Source organism: Hylobates moloch, unplaced genomic scaffold (assembly GCF_009828535.3).
Source record: "Hylobates moloch isolate HMO894 unplaced genomic scaffold, HMol_V3 SCAFFOLD_2, whole genome shotgun sequence".
Taxonomy (NCBI): domain Eukaryota; kingdom Metazoa; phylum Chordata; class Mammalia; order Primates; family Hylobatidae; genus Hylobates; species Hylobates moloch.
Window position 1 is genome coordinate 62,013,742 of NW_026652277.1, and position 17,883 is coordinate 62,031,624.

Below are 17,883 nucleotides of genomic sequence, written 5' to 3' on the forward strand. Positions count from 1 at the left end.
AAAGAAAATGACATATATTAATGCAATGTAATATACCACTTAAGCAATAACATGAATGAATCACAAAAGCATTATGTTGAGTAAAAGAAGCCAGACATGAAAGAATGCATCATGTATGATTTAATTTATATAAAAATCCAGAATAGGCTAAATTAATATATGTTGATTGAAATATGAAAATAGTTGCTTGGCATGAGAGTGGGAGACTAGATTGGAGAAGAGTACGAAAGAAGTTTATGGGGTGTTGGAGATGTTCTGTATCTTGATGGGGTGATGGTTACAAGAGATATACATTTTTCACACTACACACTTAAAATGTCTTCATTTGAAAGTATTACTCTATTAGGCTATGATGATAGATTGAATATAGATGTAATGGAGGAGGTGAAGTCATGCATGGATTCTATATTTCATTCTTTTTAAAAAATTTTACTTTAAGTTCTGTGATACCTGTGCAGAGCATACAGGTTTGTTGCATAGGTATACATGTGCCATGGTGGTTTGCTGCACCTATCAACCTGTCATCTAAGTTTCAAGCCCCACATGCATTAGGCATTTGTCCTAATGCTCTCCCCTCTCCTTGCTTCCCACCCCCAACAGGCCCCTGTGTGTGATGTTCCCCTCCCTGTGTCCATGTGCTCTCATTATTCAACTCCCACTTATGAGTGAGAACATGTGGTGTTTTGTTTTCTGTTCCTGTGTTAGCCTATATTTTATTCTTGAACTAATGCCGTTTTATTTAGATAGGAAACATCCAGTGGAGAATAGCTGGTAGGGAAAGTTTTGAGAATTACCAAATGTAAGCAAAGCTGATTTTAGAGAAATTATTCTAGATTGAAAGCCAGATCTGATGAAACCCCAAATCGCTACCTAATTCTCTACAGGATGCTGCCTTCCCCAAACAAGCATACACTTTCCTATCCTTTTGAGTAAGGACAGACACCTCTCTATGTAACTGTGTCATATTAGGAACAAGCACTTTATGATATCTGCCACCAAATAATTTTGATTGTCATGAGAATGTCTCAGGAGGAAACTGACGGAATGGACCTTAGGGAAATAAAGAGATGACATGTCATATCTAGATACTTATATTACTTCATCAATTCCAATCACAACACTCATCATACATCCAATGACAATATACATATCTTCATGGGTACTACCATTTTCCAGAGGCATCATTTATAATGCAATTAGTCAATTGATTTAATGATACTAGCTTTATTCTCAGTGTTATTATATTCCATATTATACAATGATAGGATATTTGAAAAGACATATAATTTTGTAAGACAAGACTCATTACATGATTGTATTATTTTCTATGACATATTTAAAGAGTTTAATAACATTTATAAGTAAAAACAAATTTAGGAGAAGAGTCAAGATATTTCATGTATTCCAAAGAACTGATACTCGCATTGAGGAAGCTAATAGCCTAAAATTATATCCAAGGCATGGCCACATCTTTTTCCCTGAAAAATATAATAGAAAAGCATTTTAATATCATTGGACTGCTTTGCATAAAACATCCTAGATATCTTACAAATTGCTTATTAAAGAAATAGAAAGCTGTTCTTTCACTGGCATTCATACATCCAGAAAAAAGGTCATAAATATACTGAAATCTCTTTAGTATTTCTTACTGAATAACTTGATTTGCCTTGTACAATATAGTACATTAGTGAGGAGGCTTTCCTAAGGAGGTATTACTACTATTCACTCGCTTGTGTTTTTATAAATTTTTTTCATTTGAAGAATGTTGAGTGCTCATTTTTATGGAAGGATAGATCAAAAGAGGCTCACAGGCAGCAGGGAGGAGATTTCAAAAACTTTGTCTTTTAGTTTGCCCTTCAAGTTAAATTGTTTGCTTTTCAGTGTATGTTTTTACTTTTTGGTGCTGTTCTCAGACTGCCCTTCTATCAAACTCCTATTGTAGCCTCATAGCCAACCAAGCTGATTAAAACAGGTAATTAGTTCAAGATTATGTCTGATATAAAAGTCATGGAATTTGAAATTTTCTTTTCATTGTACAATTTCTTTATCATTTTGAGATTTTTATTTTATTTCAAAATAATACAGATATATTGGAATTAGTACAATGTTTAGCTTGCAAACTGAAATGATGATTTGGGAGAATTGATTCTGTATAGAGTGTCTATAGAATGTCTTTTATAATGGACCTAGCCTATCTAGTATTTGTGTTTTCAGAGAGTATACCAAACTTATAGTATAGGCAGACATGATTCTCAAAATTTTATTTTGTTTTTAAAAATTGTTGAAGTCCATAATTATTATCAATTTTATAGGTATATATAGCTGACTTGTTTTTATAACTACTTTGGTAAGAACTCCATTAGCTCCTCTGCCAACTTTTTTCTTTTGTCTTCTTATGTAGGAATTGTCGTGGAACCTAATGCTTGACTTTGGCAAATACCTACCAAAATCTCTGAATGATCAGGGCAACTTCTTACGGTTCCCTTAGGCTATCAGTCTTGGCCTAGTGAGAAAAGGACATTCATAAGAAGCTCTTATTAAATTGAAATTAAATTATATTCTGATTAATTGTCGAAAACAACTTTTGGCCACCTTATTCAGAGTTAAGACCACATATTTTTCAACTAGTTATCTTCTTAATTTCATGACTAAGTCCTATAAATTAAAGCACTAATTTTATCCCTGTATTTTTTCATTAGACAATTTTTTGCGTAAAGTGAAGTTTTCCTAACTCTACCTTCTCTTCTGGGAGCTCTGGGGTAATAATTCGGTCTACAGCAGAAGTGAAAACATTGGTTGTGCTGGGTTTTGGTGAAGTCGAGGGCATGAAAACTCCTCCACCGTCATGTCTAAAGTTGATCGCTTCTTTTTGTAAATATGGTATCTCTTCTCCCGTTGACTATAGAGAATGAGAATGAAAACAAAGTTGTCATAAGTTCAACAAGAAGGCCACAATTGGGAAGAATGTAAAGCAACAGGATTGAGATGCAACACAAGCATTATACTAAAAAAAATATGTTGCTATTATTAGTTTTTTTAGATTATAAGCTACATAAAAGACCATGAATATATACCAGCAAACATTAACTGTCTCTTAATATCTGCTTTTAAATAAAGGTGCATCAAAGAGTACCTGGCATAGCATACTCAAAAATATTGATGAACTGAGTAAGAGTAAACTGAATCTTCGCTGGCAAAATATTGTAAGAAGAAGAAGAAGAAACAAAAATTATTGATGGAATTAGAGGAGTTGATATTAAAATGAACATGAGTGCAGTCAGTTGTCAATTGTTGATTTCCAGTAGCTGGCAAAGTATTGTAAGGAATCTTACCATCACAGCAATTTCAGGAGCTGTGCCTAGTTGGGGATCAAAAGCTAGTTGCTGCTGTCCTCCTGGTATAGCCTAAAAACACAAAAAGTTTTAAAAAGTCTGAATCGGTGATCTATGAAAATATGCTCTTTGGCCACCCAGAGTACCAGAGTAGTAAAACACTCCCAAACTTCTTAAATTATTTTGCTAAAAACAGGAATAATAGTTTAATTCTTGCTATTAGAGAACTGGCTTGACATCTCACCTCTGCTTCTGTTCTGGAGGTGCTACTTTCTAACATTCTCTACTAGGACCAGGTGCTTACCTGTTGAGCATAAACAATTCTACAGAACACCAACATCAGACAGGGGTGGAAAAAACCAAGACAACTTCAAAATTTTGTCTAAAGTAAGGTCACCATACAAGTCACAAAAATACCAGGTGTTCCTATATCTTGGCTAATATGAGCGACTGATGCTTCTTTACCCATTAAAGCTTTTGCCTTGCTCCACTATCCTTGCCTTAGAGGAATGAGCTTTTAAACTAATCATAGAGCTACGCTACTTTTGAGAATAGCCACTGCAGAGTGAACCACCACTTCTTTGCAATCTTCCCCAAATTACCTAAAAGAAGCCCAAATCGTGTGAGAAGTCATTCTAATACTTTCCTATTAAGACACCCAAGAATCCCCACGTGTGTGTTCTCCTCCTTGTACTGAATGGATACATACAATTTTGTTCAATTAGAGGTGCTCTTCTGGTCATCTTTGGCTGAAGGGCATTGATAGATTTAGTAGACAATGAAGCAAGTAGTTTCAAAATATTTTTTAATGAGAAATATGCATTTACTTACAGGTTCCGCTAGTTGTGGAATATATCCAAATTGAGCATAGAATGGTATCTGTCAGATTTTTTAAAAAGTGTATTATATTTTCTTTGATTATTCTTGTCATAAGTTTGCAGTAAATGATTACCTAAACTTATATATCTTTTTATATAAATTAAAAGCATTTTTAAAGTTTATATGTTCCAGTAACTAAAAATTAATTATTATTAAATTAGCAAGAATCTTTTTAATACCATATCATTTCTAGGATAAAACTCTCTTTCCCTTTAAAGCAACATGGCAATTAGAATTAATACTACCAGTTTTTTAAAGCATAATTCTGAGTTTTCTCTAATTTGTAATGCCAGGTTTTAGAGTTATGATTAAACTAAAAAAAAAGACATTTTCATTCTAACAGGAAGGATGTTAATTATATATGAGCCACCTGAATTTATGTTAGAATTCTAAAAATTTATTGCAGTTCCACAAAAGTTAATATAATGGTATCTAATTGTATCTCAAAATCCAGTGATCAAATATATCTTTCATCAAGGTAGCTAATAGTTTTGCCATTTATTATTTTTAAATAGTAACCACACACACATATGTGGAAAGGTGGATGCCAATAAATTTTAAATGTGAGAAAACTTCACTTTTCGAGGTAATTCAGCTTTTTGGCCTTGATTCTATTGAAGTCCATGTACTGATTTCATTGGCTAAAAATCCAGCCCTGGAATATTACCAAATAAGTTTACACAAATGATTTATAGCAGAGAACACTATATCTACCGTCTTATGCCTACCTGTTTCATGCTGTTGAGTGTTCGCATTAAATATACTCAGAAACTTTTTTTCTGTGGTAATATGCCTTATTTTCTCTATTTTCAAGTGGAACTAGTAGGATTAAAATAAAACATTTGCAGTACCTGCTCCTCATACTGCTGCTGTCTTGTTTGTTGAGGTGACCTTGGAACTGTTTGCTGAGGTTGTTCCCAGGGTAGGAGCATGTAAACTGGATAGTATTGAAACATCTACTTGTAAAAAGAGAAGGATACAAGAGATTCCATTAAATCAGCATAGGACATACCTTTTATCTTCTAATGTCAATTTTATTTAAAAGCTGTTTTATGTCTAGCAGCTTTATATGATTAAATACAAAGCAAATAGATGAAGAATCCCTTCCCAAACTTTGGAAACAACTTGTATCCCAGGTAATACTGGACTTGGTTTTTAAGGTTGCTTGGTTAAACACATTTAGGAAATAGTGGGTTGAACTGAAAGAGCTTTTTTTTTTTCAAAGGACATCTTGGAAACTTTATATACAAATTACTTTGCAAATACCTAAGTGAAAGATAGCCTATGTAGCACTTTCCCTATATTTTTGAGAATCATCATTCTGCAGAATGTGGTATTAGACGTTCTGCCATAATAAATGAAATGCTATGAATGTATTGCTTTTCAGAATTGCTACTTTATTAAAATAATCCATATATATTTTAGGATATTTGGTAAATCAAGACATAGACAAGTAACAAATGAAATCATCTGAAACTTCACCACCTACATTGCCATGTGGCTTCCATTTATATTCTCATTGCCTTCTACTTATATGTCTGTGTCTGTTTATTTGTGTATGTGTTCATAGAAAATGAGAATCTTAGTACATATGTTAATTTTTGTATGCTGTTTTGTTTATTTGCATAAAGTAAGAAATTGTATTAGACATGAGAGTTAAAAAAAAACAACTAGGGTTTCAGAAGGATTATATTTTGTGCAAGCATTCTTAATCCTGGCTAAGAATCAAAATCACATTTGAGCATTTTAGAAGATGACCAAACTTAATATCTATTCATGGGGTATTGATTCACTGGGGTAGGATTCAGGCATTTGTAATTTTCAAACTTAACACCGGAGATTCTAATGTAAAGCCAGGATGGAGAGCTACTGGTTTTGTGGTTAAAGAAGGAGACAGAAGAGGTGGAGAATTATATTCCAACTCAGCTATTTACTTTCAATGGGATTGGGAATTTGATCTCATTAAGACTAGGTTTCTTGATTCTTAAGATGAAGTAATTCTAGTTATACATCTAATTATTTAAATGCCTATGTCATAGAATGAGATAATGTCTGGAAGTAACTTTTGTTTTATAATGGGAGTGGATGTGGGACAAAGTTATTTAGTTATAATTACAGTAGAGCCAAATGCTGTAACTTTTTATGAAAAGGCCAATATTCTGCGATGAATAATATAATTTATTTATAATACTGTTTCTTTGAACCCAGAATATTATAAAATTAATAATCCTGATATTTATAGGGTTTTCCATATTAATATGATGATTATACTAGTTTGCATTCATTTTTAAAAGATTATCCTATTTAATGGAAAAAATTACCATTTGATTGTAATATGGATTCAAATTGGAAATGTATAAGAAGCTTAAAATGTTTTGAGCAGAATTTCATAACTGCCAAATAACATGGGCAAGTGTTCCTTATCTCTACGTCATATCATATATTATCAGCTTAGTGCCATTTCCTTCTGAAGCAAAATTTAAAGTTGGATAAAGTCAGCCCATGGTATTTTTCCTGAGTTTTTCCCAACTTCCAGCACTTTGGATGCAGAGAGGACATGACCTGGGGCTTACTGAGCTCTTTTACTCTCAACATAGCAATGCCCTGGAAATTCAGGGGTCCTGGAGACTCTACTTAGCTGCCTGTCCTTAAGGAGTTGTTAAGCGAGCCCAGCGTCAACAAACTGATACTAGCCCAGCAATGATGTTATCTAGACAGTGATATCATTATATAGGTTTTTATAGCCCTGCTATAGGAGTCAGAGCTAGAGATAGAAAGCACTGTGGGGAGTGTATGTAGCCAACTCTATGGGCAGTGTTGTTATATCCATTTACCTGTCCTTGCTCTTGAGGCATTTTGAAGGAGAATACATAGGGCATCACCTGCCAAAAAAAAGAATTGCATAAAAATGTATGCTTGACTTTGTTATTTAAAATTCCCTGAGCTGCTTTTCACAGAGCTAGCCATATAAATTCATCATTTGTGTTAACAAGTTTCCACGACAAAAAGTCATCTGTTATATGTGCTGACGTAAACTGCCTTTTATTGAAGTTTTCCTATCTTACCCTAGACTTGTTTTTAACTTTTTTGGCTTGTTGCTGTATCTTAGTAGCTGATTTAAATATTTTTTGTCTTAGAAATCAGAAAATATAAGAAAGAACTTACAGCGATGGTAGAAACATATAATGAGAAAAAATATTGTTCAAAAACCCCTGCCTATTTCAAAGCTGATTCATATTCATTGTCAGATTAAACATGCAGTTCTCTCTCCTCAGAACAAAATGAAAGAGGCCTGACTTACGTGATTGGGGCCTGGTTGTGTCTGAGGCGGTGTTTGAAGCTGTAAGGGGTCAACTTGGCCTGCCTGGCCTCCTTGGGCAAAACTGGCCTGTCCTGGGAAGGGCATCTGATTTGGGAACAGTCCAGCAAACTGGTCTAGAGCTGATAAAGAGTATTGGGAGAGTCCTGGAATTTGAGCCTGCTGCTGCTGCTGTAAAATTCCAGAGAAAGGTGGAATCCATGAATTAAGTGGGCCCTAAAAAGACACACAGGAAAGAAAGCATGTTCCCTTCATGCCAAAAAGAATTTAAAAGTTAGTCCTGAGCAAGAAAGAGACAAAATACAAACAATTTCTACAGTTCCAATGTTGCAACATGAAAAAGGACAGCATCTTGATTCATTTTGAACCAAGCAAATAATACGAAGCAAATGCTAAATTCCCGATGGCCATGAGAAATATGGGGCAGGATAAGGTTGATACAAGAGCCCAACATCTGCATATGCCACACTGGTTTTAAACCTTCTGTATTTTCCCCTACCTTAACCCTAACCCCCCCAACCTGCTGTTACTGGTTAACTGGGCATGACTTTGTGTAAAATAATTATTTTTAACTATCTCATAATTGTGAGAATTAGTGCCTGGCATATACCAAGTTCTCAATAAATAAGTGTTGTTCAAATTACGGTTTTTACTTTAATCTTCAAACAAATGGCCACTAGAACATATGAGACAAATTCATAACGTTAAAAATTGAGATTTCCAAAATAGGATCAGGAAAATTTTGTTTTCTTACAAAATAACATAAATGAGCAATAGGAAAATATTCCCCGTAAAGTAATTATTGAAATGGAGGTACCTGAAGTTGTAGTGGCAAAAGTTGACCATTATTAAGATTAAGAAGTAACTAGAAAAATAAAGATAATATGAAATCAAGATTACTACACATTAAAATGAGTAGGAACAATGTTTACTGCAAATATAGCACAGGTCATAGCTGGTTACTCAATTTCTTGTTAGAAGTGGGAGATTTTCTCACTAGGTTTACATTAAATTACAGTGATTAGAAGTTAGATTTAAAACAAGGTTGGGATTTAACAACCTCTCCTCTGTTGGGTATGAGATTGCACAACATTAGCACATTCCAGTGGTTTAGTCATTTTACGTTTTTAAACACCTATATACACCTGTGTTAGGTGTTATTAGAACAAAAAGATATAAACAATATTGTATCTGCCTTTGAAGAATTAACAATCAAGCAAGGGAAGCAGAATAATATTTTAGGGGCAACCTGTTATATAATCAAACATGAACATTAGAAATGTGCTTGGATATACATAAAAGCTAGTGGAGAGGAACAGTATAAATTAAATGACGACTTCTATCTCTTCCCACTTGATTTCCATTAAAAAAAGGAGGAGATTGTTTTAATTATTTAAACTAACCTCATTGCTATTGCTGGCAGACATAAGACGCTGTGGGATAAGCTAAAAGTAAAAATGAAAAAAAAAATCAGAAATAGTAAAAAGAAGGGATTGTTGAAGGTTTAACACAATGAGACTAGGAGTGCCAAAAGATCACTTACTGGGGCTGACAATGTGGCTCCCAGGAATCCAAGAAGAATTATAATTTTCATTTTCATATAATATATCTAGAAAATAAGTTGTGATCTTTAGCTTTATAAAGACATTACTTAAAATTCATGACAAAATAATTAGTATTGTTCAATCAAAGGAATAGCTGAGTGAATTCTATAGTATTTACCTACGTTTTGCAATTTAAAATTTAAAAAGTTATATTTGTAAATTTCTGTGATATAACTCTTTATTTTCTCTCAGACAAGCTGTTTATAAAAACCAAAATTGTTTGCTTGTCCTTTTAGCTTGAACAAAAGACTCATTTGGAGACATACGATGTGGTTGAATGCATTAAAGAACAAGATGATCTCCTCCTAGTGCTGCCCTACAAGGAGAGGAGCAGGCCCATCAGACCATGGGAGGTCATGACTAAGGCTAACCCACTAGGGACTTATTACTGCAGCAATTTTAATGTCTATGCTGAAAAGTACTTCAATAGAGATTTGACAATACCAGTCCAATAACAGATAATTTCCACTTAGTAGTCTAATAACAGAATAATATACTAGAACTAAGCGACTGAGTCAATGTTTTTGTAATTTATGGCAATAGATTATAAAACTAAACTGTGATATTGATTTATGGTGTAACCTGTTTAAGTATATTTCTCTTGTCTTCTAGATGTGAAACTTTTTTCCCTGCTTCAAATCATTGACCTAATCAAGCATTTAGGGTGAACTTGATAGTCTATCCTGCAGAGTTCACTGATTTTGCTTCTTCAAATTATGAAAGCAAAGATTTGATATCTTACCTTACTCCTGGACCTATAAAGAAAAATCTGAACCATGCGAGATATGTGTTCTTTTCCTCTCTCAGCTCGACTACTTGGCACTTCTCTTAAATTTTAAAACTCATCTTTAGAAAAAAAGGACCAATCATTGTTCAAAAAGGACCAGTGATTCAGTGGGTTTCAGACAATGGCTTAGCTAATAACCTCTTTCCTAATCATTTAGGTGCTATATGAATTCCCACAGTTTTAGTAATGTTATTACATTATCCCCTTGAGAAATGTTTTCCTGTGATGATTTCTGGCTTCTGGTTTGGTTATGATTAACTCTCCTAGAATAATTCTCCTAGAATAACTCTATTCTACTCTTTCATAATTCTTAAACTGGATACCCTAATTGAATAAAACTGGATACTCTAACTGAATAAAAGTTAATATCTTTAATAAAGTCAAGGATAAATGGGTGATTATTTTACTTCAAGGGCGAAATACAGAATTGTTAGAAGTCATAGGTCTGAAAAGCAAAACTTCAAAGCCTACTTAGCAGAATTTTTTGCTTCCTCAATGCTGGGCTAAGTAAATGTGGGCCCGTTTCCTTTAGATTTGACCTTGAAAACATCAGTTAATCTCCCTCTGCTTACTGAATGCAATCCTTAAAAAATTGCTAAATTTCCATGTGTCTATAAAATGTATTTGTATATGATCATGTTGCTTGAAATAAATAATTTAATAAGTATAAAGCATGATGTCCTACATTTTAAAACATAGCTGTGAATACATGTTTTTATTGAAAAATGTTTTTGTTATATATTTTAATATTCAAAATACAACTATTACTCTCTGCACATTGTTATTATTTAAATTTCCTTCATAATGGGAGTTTTGTGTTTATTTGTAGTTTTTTTGTTGTTAATATTGACTCCCCTCTAATAGATAGTTCAGGATCAAAGTGTTTTGCTGATGTATTATCAATGAATTTTTATTATGGAAGAGTTCTTTTTAGCTAACTTAATCTTGAGCAACTCATGATAGTCTTATTCAGGAAAACAAAATTATTGCCTTTTAATAAATTTGTCTTTTTTGGTAGGATGAGACAGAGCTTGCATGGCTCATTAATACTAAAATAATTATACTATTTGTTATTTATCTAGTCAAAAAATCTGAGTACATAAATCATTAGTTAGAATAAAAAGATTTTTCTTTACTAAAGAAGAAAACCCACCACTAGAACTTTATATCTATTAGAAAGTATTAAATTGAATTAAGTTTAGCCTAAAGCTGCCTCCATACATATTTTAAGTTTGACCTAAAGATTTCTTATGCTAGTGAACTGTAATCTAATGGTGTTAAACAAACTGTAACCTACCGTTTTAAAAAGAAGCTGAGTGACAGCCAATCACAAGCAGCCAACTGTTCAAGTGTGTTCAAATAAGGCAATTGCAGAGCTGCAACTGGTACCAACTTACTGCTTCTGTAATTCATTTCCATTTTCTGTACACCGTTTTCCTTTTCTGTCCATAAATGTTATTTGACCACGTGGCAGCCCTGGAGTCACTCTGAATGTATTTTTATTCCAGGCTGCCTGATGTGCAAATCATTCTTTACTCAATTAAACTCTGTTAAATTTAATTTGCTGAAAGTTTTTCTTTTAGCAAAAGTAACTTTCTTGAGATTTGTGATAGTGATCTTCTTAGATTAACTAAAAAATTAGATGACCCTAGATGTTAATGGCAGATTTAACTAAAGCTTAAACATAAAGGTGGTTAATGTAACCAATTGTTGCCTGGAAAATGCAGTAGGTTTGTTGAATGAGTGAACTAGGAGGAAGATTCTGTATTGCATGATGATATATATTTACAATTAATGACTTTGGTCTATTCTGAATATTGTCAAATTAAATATACCATAAGCTCTCAGTCTCTTGAGAGACTATTTTCTATTGCAGGCTGCAGGGTCTTAGCCAGCTAACCCCACTTCTGAGGCAGAAAATTGTTAAGACCAAGCACTGGAAAGGTCAGCAACTGGATTATAGAGTGAAAAACACAGTCAGTTTAAAAATTATTCTGATGGTGAATTGTTTATCTAACTATATTCCTCAACTCTGGAGACAATTGGAAGACTTCCATTATTGCGTTCTTTTTGTTTTTATTTTTCATTACCTGAGTATTTAAAGAAAAGCAATTGAAACTCTTCAGTTGTTCAGCAGTTGAAGTGAAAAAGAACAGGCTATGCTTTATTATCTGATAGCTTTCAAGAACCTGTGTCATTGGAGGCAAAGTTATCTCTAGCTAGGAGGGAAAGTAGCAAGGGACTCTAGTTCTCATCACGTTGTAGTATGCATATTGTATATGTCTGTTTCTCCCATTCAATGAGGTTGAACATACTTATTATCTATTCCTGTGTCAGTCACAAAATAGGTATTCCACTAAGTTTTGTTAAATAAATGGTTTCTTCATTCAGGGAAGAAAAAAAGGTGGTATAATCCCAGAGCAGTGTGAGTCTGTATGGATTAAGCTGCAGGGACCTAAGATGAGGAAATCCGGAACCTGATATCGTCACTATAACTTCATTATTTTGGTTTAGTTCAATTACCAGAACACCAGACAACCCTCCATTCAAATAAAAGTACAAAAACATATTCTAATGCCAAGTACACATGACTGTTGAATTATGTACCATCTATATCTTTGTTCTGTTCCAGTAACATAGATGATGAAAAATAAACAACAGTGGTTTATAAATTAGTGCTTTCAAAATGTTATCCCTGCTTTCTTTTCCTTCAACTATCCTGAAAAATCAATCAAGGCTTCACAGAGTGCCATTGTAAAGCAGAGCAATGTTCTGTGGATCATGACAATTGAATTTAAATTTTATCACTTCTTAAAATAATTTTCTTCCACCTGAGCTGTAATTTCCCAGGGACTTCTAATGATATATCAAGGTAGGCAGGATATGTATATATCACCCTCATGCTTCAATGAGAAAACTGAAGTACAGAAGGTTCAGTGACTTCATTCATTAATGAATTAGTTTATTTATACCAGAAATAGTTGTTGCACAACTTCTATAGTCCATATCCTTTCTAGGCATTCAGAACTTAGTGCTAATGTTAATATAAATAGTTTTTACCTTCATGGAAATTACAGTTTTTTTCACACTTTCAAAAAGTACCAGACTTGTGGCTAGAATTCAGGTCTTTTGATTCTCAATTATGTAGTTCTATCTCAAAGCACCCAGATGCCTAACTAGAGAGGAGAAAGACATAGAACCATAATAAAGACAATTAACAAAAAAATTACAACGAGCAGTAAATACAGAGAATCAGCAAGCTGTCAACTAAATCTCTACTATTACATTGGGTGTTTTCTTTTAACTACCATGAGACTTTACTAAAGTAATCCCTTCTATTTGATATTGTACATTATTGGATACTACTCATCCCATGTCCACTATGACAGTATGTCCTAGCTTAGTAACTCTAGCTTGATGAGGTGAGTCTATTTTGTTATATTTAAGATTTGTAGGTATGCACATGTGAATTATGACTATAATTTCCAGGAATGTTGGCTTAGATATAAAGGTGTTAAGAAAAATAAAAGAATATACCTCTTCCTTTTATAAGAAGGAATTCATAAGTTTCAGAGTAGTTGAGAGAGGCCAGCACACAGTTAAGTTTGGGCTAGAAATGATCAACTTTCTGCGATTCCCCGAAGTGTGGCAAGTCAAGTATGCAATGGGAGACATGTCTCTCAAATACAGCTTGTTCTGGCCTGGGTGTAAATCAATATCCACTTTCTCTGAGAGTAATTTCTTTTGTCCCTTGACCTGAAAGAGTTTCTTTCTGTACTAAACCTCTATAGTATTTGTTTTGCCTTTTGCTTTGTGAATTCCATCCTTGCCGTTTTAATGACTCCTGCATCTGTTTCTTTGTTTGGGGCCTGCAATCAGTTTGGCCTTAACCCAGTTTTTGTACTACAACTTTTTGGAGAAACAAAACACATCATTAAGCAACTCAATTTTAAATAAAATTTTATGGTTCTAGTAACTTGCCTTTGATTGATGTCATGAGAGACGAAGTACACAATGTTTGGCCAATATCAGACTTTCTCCTCCTTACCAAACATTTAGCAAAGCCCGTGGTGTGGTGAGGGTACTCTCTTATGAATGTCCCAGTCAAGGGGAGTAATACATTGCCCAGTCTGCCTTAGTTCTCCCTCAGAATTCTGGTGATAATCTTTTTCCATTTTGTTACATTAAAAGTTTATCTCCTTGATAAGATGTTATGCTTTCTGATAGTAATGTATTTTATTCTACTCTTCAAAAAAATGCTATAAAAAGAAAACCAAAAACAAACAAACAAAAAACAAAAATTGCTGTGTTGTCTGGTGAAACCCCATCTCTACGAAAAATACAAAAACAAACAAACAAACAAAAAACAAAAAAATTGCTATCTTGTCTTTCTTATTCTCCACTCCTTTCTCCTTCCCTTTTTCCATTTGCTCTTCTTCCCTTATCTCCTATTTAAATTATTTTCCTCTTCATTTTTTTTCTTTTTTAAACCTGGTTTACAAAGTCCTCAGTGATCTGGCCTTTGCTTTATTCTTCCACTTCATGACTTCTCATTCTTCTCCTTATTCACTAAGCTCCAACCCCACTAGCTTTCATTCTGAGTTTTGAATATGTTAAATGCATTGCCCTTAAGGCCTTTTCACCTGCTGTTCCCTATGCCTGTAATGCACTCCCTCCAATTAGTGAGGGGCTGGTGGATTCTTATAATTTATATCTCATTTTAGGTATCACTCCACAGAAGAATGGTCCCAGATTACTCAATCTAGGGCAGCCACTTCTATCATAGTACCCTGTTTAAGTTCTCTGCAAAGCATGTCACCATTTCATACTGATATATTCGTTTGTTTTCTTTTTGAAATTTTAATTATAAAATATTCTTGAAAAAATCTAAACTATTAATTTCAAAGTATTGTTCAGGAGAATCCCCTTGCTTTCACCAATGCCTCTATTCTCAAATTCTGTCCTTTAGGCAGTGGTGTGTGATAAAACAGATCTCTGCTGAAAAAAGGGGGCCCCGATTTATACCATCTTCCAGTTTTTATAGCGTAAATACTCCCGCCAGGGCCACGTGATCTTTCTTATATAATGTAATGACACTAAAACCATAATTTATCTGGGGGGGGGAGTGTAAGTATTTAGAGATATGTGAATCTAGCACATGTTTAGTGCCATACATCAGATTCTTGGCTATCTTTTCTATACACACTTTCTGAATTGAGCCTAAGCATATGCAAAATATCATTGTCATCATACATTGAGGAAACGGAGACTCAGAGACGTTATTTTCCTGAGGTAGCACAGTTCTCTAGTAATAGAACACGGATTTGAACACAGGTCTGTTTCCAAAGAAAATATTTGTTTCAACACCATACTCTATAGGTTTTCACATAACCAAGACATTGGATAATTTTTTTCCATGCACTTTTAGGATATATTAAATAAACTTTATGACTCTCTTGATTAAACATTCTTTCTCATCATTTGTTGAAGATTCCCCAGGTTTCTCGAATATTACTTTCAATTGCAATAACTGCAACTACTTCTGTACCAACCTACTATAATCCCTGACATACATTCTGTAATAATCAGGATCTCCCAATTTCTGGATTTTCTGAGGTTTGTCTTGGATTGTGAGGACTTTTTAAAGACAGACGTACTGAGCTACACTATTTCTGCTCCTCCAAAGGCCTGAAGAAACTCATTCTGATATGAGGAAATATATCCAGTGTTGTTCCAATCTAGAGGTTAAGTGCTGTAAGCTGAGATTATCAACCATGAAGGTCACCTAAGAATAGTGCTTATTGTTCAGGTCACATTTCAATGGAAGAAGTTTCGTTTTCTCTATTCCTTTTCCAAGAAACTTTTCTACTTACAAAAACAATCATTTTAAACTACAAAAGCCAAGAACTTATAAACCAATGCCACAGACAACTTTCCTCATCATGACCGCTTTCAGAAATGTAGGAACACTGTGAAAATACCATATTGTATTTTAATCAAGTATCTGTTTCATTGGATATTTTAGAATAAGTAATTAGAATTCATTTTAAAATTACAAGTCAATTTATTTCTTATCAAATTAGAATTTTCTGTGATTTCTGATAAATGGTAATATTACTTGGAAAGGATTCTACTTTTTTTGAAATTAAGTTCATGAGTACATTGGAGGCCTCATCAAATTTTTAAACGTAGGTACTATTGCAGAGCATATCCTTGCTCTCACATTCTCTCATTTTCCACGTATACATATATATAAAGAATTACATTCAGCACCTTTTTCTGAATGATGATGTTAATTAGAATAGAAATAATGTATTGTTTATCTAACATGTAGATTGTATCAGGTATTCTTCTAAGTGCTTTATTTACATAAATCAACTCAACTGTATTAATCCTCACCACAGTCTTGAGGTTTAGATATGATACTGATATTTTCATTTTACAGGTGAGGAACATATGGCTCATTGAGATCAAAAACTCTCCCCGAAGTTATGTAGTTAATGAGTTCCAGGATCAAGATTGGAACTGAGATGTGTTTAACTCTGAAATCTTCTACTTGACAATCATATTATGCTGAAACACATAATTTTAAAAGACCTATTTCATAACCTTCATGTTTACATTGAAAAAAAGTGTCACTTAAAAAAAAATTTACTTGGTCAAATGGTGCTCTAGCATGATTGATGGATGTGGACCTACGTTTGTATAAAAGTACTTTTCTTCTCTAGTATCCTATGTATGTATAAGACTTGAATTAATTTAATCTTTATTGATAATTTATTATTAAAATATCTCCATCATGCCTACTTTTCAGTATCCTGGAAAATATTTTCTTATGTCTTTATTCATCAGGCAAAGATGAAAAAAATAGTGTCTTGGAGACAAATCACTTAAAAGTGCTACAAAATAGTAACTCAGAAAGTATGAATGGATGTAAAAAATTACCAAGAAAGATTGGTAACTAATACCTGTAATGCAGACTAAAATAGTCCATGAATTTATTTTATTTTATTTTTGTTGTTGTTTTGTTCTGTTTTTTTGAGACACAGTTTCATTCTGTTGCCCAGTTTCATTCTGTGCAATGGCACAATCTCAGCTCACTGCAACCTCCGCCTCCTGGGTTCAAGTGATTCTCCTGCCTCAGCCTCCCTAGTAGCTGAGTTTACTGGCCTGCATCACCATGCCCAGCTAATTTTTTTTATTTTCAGTAGAGATGGTGTTTTGCCATGTTGGCCAGGCTGGTCTCGAACTCTTGATCTCAAGTGATCTGCCCGCCTCAGCCTTCCAAAGTGCTGAGATTAGAGGTGTGAGCCACCACACCTGGCCTCAAATCATCCATGAATAAACATTATGTAATGATTTTCAAGATGTCTAAGAATGGATTACCTGTCTAAGCTCAGACTTTGAATAAGTGTTAGGTTGAAATGATTCTCTTAAAACCCAAGCTGAATGAGACATTTTGCGGGAAAGGATTTTGAGACAGCATGGTCTGTTGGATTGCAAGGACAGCAGAAACAGCTTAACTAGTTGGGCACTCTTTCTTAAGTAATTACTCATCTGATTCCTCTGGAACACACAATTTAATGGGTAGTCATGTTAATTATTTGTTCTGGTGAAGCATGCTCATTGGGTTTTCTTATTGTTGAAATAAGCAATTTACACTTGCTTGGGTCCTCACACACATTCTAAGTCCAGGATATGACAAATTTGGAATAAACAAGTAAACTCTCCAAGTAGAATCTTTAAAGAAAGTTTTATTACTTTTGTATAAAATACGTCCATAAAGGAGTTTAAAATCACTTTAACTTGCATTAGAAGAATAAAGTTCCTAGTTGTATATTTCATAAGTACTTCAGAGAACTGACTTTTAGATTCAAAGATTAGATGAGCTTTAAGATAGAAATGCTTTTGGCATAGAGGGATACAGATTGAGTCCACAAAGGAATAATTGTGAAGATCTGC

At 33.7% G+C, this 17,883-nt stretch overlaps 1 protein-coding gene across 2 annotated transcripts; it reads right to left on the bottom strand.

The window, feature by feature from the left end:
• Positions 1–1,075: 1,075 nt before the first annotated feature.
• ODAM (odontogenic, ameloblast associated) lies at positions 1,076–9,944 on the bottom strand. Of its 2 annotated transcripts, XM_032164313.2 has the most exons (12): positions 9,877–9,944; positions 9,074–9,139; positions 8,934–8,975; positions 8,348–8,395; positions 7,513–7,746; positions 7,046–7,093; positions 5,063–5,167; positions 4,164–4,211; positions 3,333–3,404; positions 2,738–2,899; positions 2,445–2,503; positions 1,076–1,478 (listed from the first exon to the last, which is right to left on the bottom strand). In XM_032164313.2, exons 1-11 carry the CDS (start codon positions 9,910–9,912, stop codon positions 2,474–2,476), a joined length of 891 nt encoding a protein of 296 aa, XP_032020204.2. In that variant the 5' UTR covers positions 9,913–9,944; the 3' UTR covers positions 1,076–1,478; positions 2,445–2,473. The 2 variants fall into 2 exon arrangements, with proteins under 2 accessions (XP_032020204.2, XP_058285946.1); XM_058429963.1 differs by lacking the exon at positions 4,164–4,211.
• Positions 9,945–17,883: the final 7,939 nt, after the last annotated feature.